We start from the raw sequence: 8,084 nt of genomic DNA on the forward strand, positions 1-8,084 counted from the left end.
TGTGTGTGTGTGTGTGTGTGTGTGTGTGCGTGTGTGTGTGTGTGTGTGTGTGTGTGTGTGTAGCAGTACACAGAGGCAGCGCGATGCCACGACTGTAGATTCTAGAGCCAGAAAACTTGGCTTAGTTCTCTCTGAGCTCTTTACTTCCTGGTCTCTGAAACAGACACATCAGTCTGCCCATCCTCAGGTGCTGACACGGACTGAGAGAATAGACAGACTGAGCACAGGATTCAGGGCAAACGCTGAGCAAGTGCTGCCACCAGCATCAAGGGTACCGTGATGGCTGCCAGCCTAACTGGTGTCATGGTTACCAGAGTCACAGACCCAGGCTCTAGTCCCAGCCCAGCATCTCAAGAGCTGGGCGTCTCTGGGCATCCTCCAGTGTGGAGATAGTATTCCGGGCCCCCCGGGCTGTGGGGGAGGGTTACCAACAGCTTAAGGCATTAATGACTGGAGCCTCCCCTTCCCCAAGAGGAGGTGGTTACTGATTTTATTATAATAATTGCTAATCTAAAACGACCCATCTGTAACCTCTGACCTCTGAACTCAGAGGCTAAGCAGTGAGCCTGTGCCAGGTAACCCTCATGATGGCCATCACCCACGTCCTCGTTTTCCAGATAGGAAAACCGAGAAGAAAGAGGTTAAAATTATTGCTGGGTATGTGTCAGTGAGATAGCTCAGGGTGTAAGAGAACTTGCTACAGAAACCTAAGGACCTGAGGTAAATTATCAGATTCCATTGTGGAAACAGAATCAACCTCCCAAAAGCGGTCCTGTTCTCTCTTTTCTCTCCCTCTCACTCTCTCTCTCTTTTTCTCTCTTTCACATACAAACAGTATTTTTTTTTTCTTTTTTGCATGCTTGTAATCTCAGTACTTGAGTAGCTGAGGCAGGAGTGGCCTGAGTTCAAGAACAGTCATGGTTGCAAAAGAAGATCTCACCTCAAAAGAAAAAAAAAAGAGGGACACAAAATGTTGACTGCCCTTGTGCAGAGAGAGGCCCCTGCTACGGACTATTTTAGCCACCCTGGCCTTTAATCTACGCTCACAAAGAATTCCTTCAAGCATGTCCGCCCTAAGTTTGGCCCAGAAAACTCCTCTTTCTCCCCATTCTCTCAGCCCCCTCCTAGGAACTGCAGTCCTGAGTTCTCTCAGACTGCAGCTGTCCCACAGTCTCCTCCAGCTGAGGGGACACCCCCTCCCCCATCAGCCTCTGTCCCCAGCCAGAGTTCAGCCATATCTGAGAAGCTCTGACCCAGCAGCCCACAGATTCCTCCAGCCTTTGTGGAGATGTGACGGCCTCCTCCACCCCCTGTTGCCCAGGGCAAGAGTCAGCCACCGCAGGGGACAGCTAGGGGCAGCACAAAGGAGCCTGATGGGAGTGACCCGACCTCTACCCCAAGAAGGGGAAGAGTCGTCAGGCCCAGCCACAGAAAAGCTGGCCAGCTGGACCACAAGCCTTGCCTGTCCAGCCTGGATCTCTGGCGTGCACGGCCCCACACACCAAGCCCTAGGCTACAGCAAGGAGCAAAATAGAAGGAGTTCTATCATTTCTGGGTTGCCCAGCACTGGATTGATTTTTTTTTTTTCCAGACCACAGGACCAGAGGCAGGGAACAGAGGCAAAAGAAGGTGGAAGAAAACCTTCATGGGGTCCTGGTCCCGTTCTATGCCACATCTTTCTACATACTAGTGAGGTCAACCATCCCAGTGACCTCGGGTGTTATGAATTCCTTGTCTTCTCTTTGATAGAGACCCCAGTCTGACTGGAGAGCAGCTATGGTTCAATATCACACAGACAGCAATAGTGAGGAAGGCAGGGCTGTCTGCCATCCTGCATCAGTTCCCTCAAAACACAGCTTGCAAGGCTGGGAAGTGGAGTGTCTACCACAGGAGTGGGATGGCCTGAGTTAGCATCCTCAGAATCCATGAGAAAAGATATGTGACCACTCAGGTCTGTAAACCCTAAGCTGGGGTGGGGGTCCAGATGGGCAGAGACATGCAGATCTCTGGAGCTCGCTGACCAGCCAGTCTACCGATCAATCAGGGACCCTGTCTCAGAAGAGAGGTGGAGTTGGCTAGAGAGATGTCTCAGTGGTTAAGAGCACTGACTGCTCTTCCAGAGGACCAGAGTTCAACTCCCAGCACCCACATGGCAGCTCACAACTGTCTGTAAGTTCCAGTGAATCTAACTCCCTCACACAGAAATACAGGCGGGCCAAATACCAATGCACATAAAGTAAAAATAAATTACTAAAAAAAGAAGATAAGTTGGAGAGTGATCAAGGAAACCCCTCCATATCAACCTCTGACCTCCACAGACGTGCATACATGTGTGTGCACACCTACTACACACATCCGTGACACATAAACAAGGTGGAAGGTTCCCAAGGAATGACACCTGAAGTCAATCTCTGGTTTTCATACTCACATGCACGCGCGCGCGCACACACACACACACACAAATACAGCCTACAAGCCAGGCATAGTACACACCTGTCATCACGGCACTCAGGTACCTGAGGCAGGAGGATTGATGAAAGTTCTAGGCCAGTCTGGGTTATACTGTGAGTCTCAAACCAACACGGTCCCTGAACCAGAGACAGCAGCAACATGTGGTACTCAGCTGAAACAGATTCCCAGGCTATGTTCTAGACTTTGCAGAGTCTAAAACTCTAGGGCTGGGGCCAGGAACCCGTTTTAAGAAAGTGCTGCAGATGGTTAAGCATAAAACGCTGAAGCTCACTGAGGGAGGTCTTACAAAGCCACCATTTTCAGGCAGTGGCCATAGAAGGTGGAAACATTTTTTTTTTTTTTTTGGTCAGTGAAAGGGTTTGAGACAGAGTTTCTCTGTGTATCCCTGGCTGTCCTGGAACTCATGCTGTAGACCAGGCTGGCCTCAAACTCACAGAGATCCGCCTGCCTCTGCCTCTTGAGTGCTGGGATTAAAGGTGTGCACCACCACTGCTTGGTGAAAACGTTTTAAAGTTAGATTTGTTCATTTTATTTTATGTATGTTTTGCCTGCAAGTATATATGTGGATCACATGAGTGCCTGGTGCCCAAGGAGGTCAGAAGAGGACCCTGATCCACCGAAACTGGAATTAAAGATGGTTAGGAATTATCATGTGAGTGCTGGACATTGAACCCAGGTCCTCTGCAAAGGCAGCGACTGGTCGCAACTGCCGAGCCATCTCTCCAGCCCCCACTGTTTATTTCAAGACCATCTTGCTATAGAACCCAGACTGCCTGCCCTGGCACCCATTTAGAAAGTCAGGCTCTCTTTGAACTTGCAGAGAGAGATCCTCTGTTTCAGCTTCCTGAATGCTGGCATAGGCTGTCCACCACTGCAAGGCCTGACTATAGAGATCTAAACGCCAACAGTTTTGTACAGCTCTCCCCAAAATAAACAAGCCCCTCAAGTGAGAAAGAGAGGAACTGGACACGCTTCGTGTAGTTCCCGTGTAAGAGTCAGGAAGCTCTCGAAATAGCTTACTTACCACCAAGTTGCCAATGACCATGACCATGAGGAAGACGGTGAGGCACATGGCCTGGCCGGCCACCTCCATGCAGTCCCACATGGTCTCGATCCACTCCCCGCAGAGGATGCGGAAGACGATGAGGAAGGAGTGGAAGAAGTCGTTCATGTGCCAGCGCGGGAGGGTGCAGTCTGAGGCTATCTTACACACACATTCCTTGTAGCTCTTGCCAAACAGCTGCATGCCCACCACGGCGAAGATAAAGACGATGATAGCCAGCACCAGTGTCAGGTTGCCCAGTGCACCCACTGAGTTGCCAATGATTTTGATGAGCATGTTGAGTGTTGGCCATGACTTGGCCAGCTTGAAGACACGCAGCTGCCAGGCAGGGGGAAATAGGAGAATGGATGAGGCTTGGGGACCACCAGCCAACCCTAGGGAGCCTCAGGAGAAAGCTCAGTGTTCAACAGTCTTAACCCCCATTCTCCTGATGAGCAAGGCTTATGCCTGCCTCTGTTAATGAGGGGGTCTTTGTGTCCTATAGCCTCCTGGTTAAAAAGGAAAAAAAAGGCCTTATCCATTAAAGATACAGACTAAAGTATTTACAGGTGAGACTGGACACCAGAATTTGCTATAACATCCCCTCCCCCTGCAATAAAAATGGATGGGACAGATGAAAACAGAACCGCAGTACATGTGGCTGGGGAGACGGCTTAGCAGGTAGGAACATTTAATTGCTCTTCCAGAGACTCCCCGTCCAGTTCCCAGCGCCCACATTCGGCAGTTCCTAACCACCTATAACACCAACTCCAGGGGGCCTTGCATCCTCTTCTGGCTCTACATGTGCTTGCATGTAGACACACGTGATTCATGTCTGGCAAAAGACACGTGGCATATGGACACACATATATAAACTTGGAAAAATTGTAAAGATAAAGTTATACTACACTAGTGGCTGTTGGGGGTGGGGGACAGGCACCTAAAGAGCCATTTTTTTTACTGTATGCTTGAAAGCCCTCATGATAAAGTTAAACAAAACAAAACAAGACTGAACTTCAAGGGGTAGAGAAAAAAATAGTAATTCTTTTTTTTTTTTCCTTCGAGACAGGGTTTCTCTGTGGTTTTGGAGCCTGTCCTGGAACTAGCTCTTGTAGACCAGGCTGGTCTCGAACTCACAGAGATCCGCCTGCCTCTGCCTCCCGAGTGCTGGGATTAAAGGCGTGCGCCATCACTGCCAGGCCTAAAAATAGTAATTCTTAAGTCCCAAGCGTGGTTTTGTCTTCCGTTAGGCCTACAACACGGGCCTGAAGTCAGCTCCATTGCTGCCCGAGGTCATCTAATGTTAGCTCACCAATGTCAGGTCCCCCACCCCAGCCCTGTGTAATAGGAAGGAAGGACTCATTTTTTCTAGTTCTGAGGGGCCAGGTAGCATGCACCCTCCTAGGGTCTCCTCCCATCCCCCCTCAACCCCTGGGTCTTGTGTACCAGACGGAAGGAACGCAGCACCGACAGCCCCTGCACGTTGGCCAGGCCCAGCTCCACCAGGCTGAGGGTGACAATGAAGCTGTCGAAGATGTTCCAACCCTGTTGGAAATACTCATAGGGGTCCATGGCGATCAGCTTCAGCACCATCTCTGCAGTGAAAATGCCCGTGAAGACCTGGCAGGGGGTGGGACAGGACATGGAACCCCTATCACAGAGCCTCACAGATAAAGGGGCCTTGGGAGATCTCCCCAAGGGTGAGAGTTGAGGGCCCTGAAGAGAGGTAGGGAGTGGTACCCACGGCCTATGTGTGTGTATACGGTGGCAGGTACAAAGGCCATGTCATATGCCTAGGTGGGTACAACGGAGACCCCATTCCTACCCATTTCTGACCCGTGACCATGGTCAAGCCACTAACTTCTTGGGTCTTCAACCTGATCCTGACGTTCAACATTCATGAAGTGCCATCTGGTCCACACTGACCTCGTTGGCATGCAGGTCTCTACAAAGCTGGAAGGATTATCATCATACTCTTTGGACAGATGAGCAATTGAGGCTCAGAGAGGTGCACCCCAGATCCCTTCGTACCACCCAGTTCCTTGTGCTCTCAGCTCAGGATTTCTCCTCTGTACTCCCAGCCTCCCTGTGTGTATCTAACCCCAGGAGCTAGCAAACTTTGCCTTTTGATTTTCAAACAAGTATCATGCAGCTCAGGCTGGCCTTGAACTCACTATGCAGCAGAAGGTGGCCATGGACTTCTGTTGCTCCTGCCTCCACCTTCCGGGTGCTAGGATTATAAGCATGTGTCATCATGCCTGGCTTTATTCGGTGCTGGGAAGGGAGCCTAGGAAGGCTTGCATACTAGTTAAGCACTGTACCAAATGAGCCACACCCTCAACCAAGCTTTGGGTCTTGGCAGGGGCTGAAAGGGATGGAATCAGTAAGAAGGTTAGCTCTGCCCCCTCAACCTCAGAACAGGCACCCAAGGGCCCCACAGTCCCTTAAACTTCACCGGTATACCCGCCCCCCTTACTAGGCGTCAGCTGCTTTGGATTGACAGCATACCTAGGTACACACTGGGTCCCTCCCAAGAGCTGTTTCTGGCCATAGCAGGTGCCCAGACAAGCAACACAGTGTGGACATTGGGTAGACAGGCAGACGGGTCCTGCCCATCACCACACCCTGGCAGCTGTGCCCTTGCCTCTCTTGCCCAGCCTGGCCATGGCTGCTTTGGGCATCTTCACGAGATGGACATATCTGCTTTGAAGACTGGGGATTCTGATGCCATGGTTCTTAAGCCCCCTACCCAGTGCTGGTACCGTCCCAGCCTTCCCTCACATGGCACACTCTCTGAGCTTGCCTCTCCCTAGAGATAATGGGAGCCTCGGAGCCTCTTGTCCGTTTGCCATGGTGGGTGGGTGTGGTGGGACTGCAAAGGGAATTGGGGAGGGTGGGGCACAGTGGAGCAGAACTGGAGGAGGAGGCAGCGGCTTTTCCCTTTGTCAGGCTCCAGTGGGGCTGGCTATGAGGTGCTAATGCCCCTAATGGGCAGGGATAAGCCGGGGGATCAGAGCGTGTCAACAATAGCTGGGCAGCAAAGGGCTCAGGAGAGCACCCGGTGGGGCTGGAGAACAGGAGGTCTCTGGGGTGAGGTAGACCCATCCACATTTGGGTGTCTTTGGCTATATGCCCTCACTCCCAAGTCCCTTGGTCTCTTTTAGGACCATGACAGTCTATGAAAGTTGAGAAACTTGTTACCCAGCCTCAGCCACTTCCACGCCCCTACTCCCTCGACCCCAATTCCTAGATGTGGCCTGGATCCCAGACTTCCAGGAGTCCTGATCGCAGCTCACCCCACTCTCCTGGTTCCCAAATTCCCCAGACCTCCTCTGCGTGACCTGTGCCGGCTGTCCCCAAGAGCCCCGACGTTTCCACACAGCCCAGCCAGGCCCACTCTTCTATGCTGTTCTCCAGACTCCCGCTCTCTCCTTCTGCCCCTTGCTTACCAAGTTGCCCACGGAGAGCACGTTGTCAAAGTGCTCGGTCATGGGGTAATGCTCCATGGCCATGAAGAGGGTGTTGAGCACAATGCAGATGGTGATGCCCAGGTCCACGAAGGGGTCCATGACGATCAGGTGGATGATATGCTTGAACTTCACCCACGGGGCGCAGCAGTTCCAAATGAGCACTTTGTGTGCACACCTGTACCACCACGGCGGGCACTTCTGGTGGGCTTCTTCCAGCTCTGGGGGTGGGGATGGGGCGGGTGTCTGAAGAGTCTCTGCCTGGCTTGACTCTTACTCTGTCTAGCTCTTTGCTCCTGCTCCTATCTCCCACCCTTTAGAACTCCACATCCCAACACTGAACGCCACTGCCATCTTCCTCACAGACTGCCTCACAGGATGTCAGTCATCCGTCAAAGCTCCAGCTTTCCCTATGCTCTGACTCTTGGACCCACCCCCTCAGTAAGGCCTTCTCTAGCCCCAGGACCAGCCCCTCACAATCCCACCCACAAGCCCCCTCCCTTTGAACCCTGTCCTCTTAGAGTTCAGCCCCTCAAAGCACACCGCCTTCAGAAGCCTTATCCTGAAACACTCCGCAGCCTTCTGCTTTGCGCCCTCAGCAAGCCCGTTGTTGCACCCCCACAATGCCCTCCTATAGAGGTACATTATCTGTGTTTTCATAAATAAAGCTTGCCTGAAGATCAGAAGGCAAAACAGTCACACTAGTCAGCCACATAGGCCAGGGAGTAGTGGCACACCTCTGTAGTTCCAGAACTCTGGAGACAGAGGCAGAGGGGTCTCTGTGAGTTCAAGGCCACCCTGGCTAACACAAGATTGAATCTGTCTAAAGGAGAAACCGAGCTCACACAAAGGTGCTCCTAGCACTTGGGGTCACATGACTTTAATTCCAGCAATATGGCTGGGCGGAGAGAGGAATCTAAGGTTGGGAGGAGACAGGAACTTAGTTGAGTATGGAGTTTGAGGATTGGTGGAGACAAGATCTCTCTCTCCCCCCTTTGGTCTGAAGATTTGGAAGAGGTAAAAAGTCTCTCTAGTGGCTGGCTGCTTTGCTTTTCTGATCTTCTGGTTGGACCCCAATATCTGTCTCTGGGTGGTTTTTTTTT

General features: G+C 51.7%; 1 protein-coding gene across 1 annotated transcript in view; it reads right to left on the reverse strand.

The window, feature by feature from the left end:
• Scn4a (sodium voltage-gated channel alpha subunit 4) overlaps positions 1 to 8,084 on the reverse strand; it is a 30,471-nt gene that overhangs the window by 14,218 nt on the left and 8,169 nt on the right. Inside the window, 3 exon segments of the mRNA XM_005350408.1 lie at positions 3,497 to 3,853; positions 4,961 to 5,134; positions 6,964 to 7,202. Of these exon segments, the coding sequence (XP_005350465.1) occupies positions 3,497 to 3,853; positions 4,961 to 5,134; positions 6,964 to 7,202 (770 nt within the window).

The sequence above is a fragment of the Microtus ochrogaster genome, chromosome 7 (genome assembly GCF_000317375.1).
Source record: "Microtus ochrogaster isolate Prairie Vole_2 chromosome 7, MicOch1.0, whole genome shotgun sequence".
In the NCBI taxonomy this organism is placed as follows: domain Eukaryota; kingdom Metazoa; phylum Chordata; class Mammalia; order Rodentia; family Cricetidae; genus Microtus; species Microtus ochrogaster.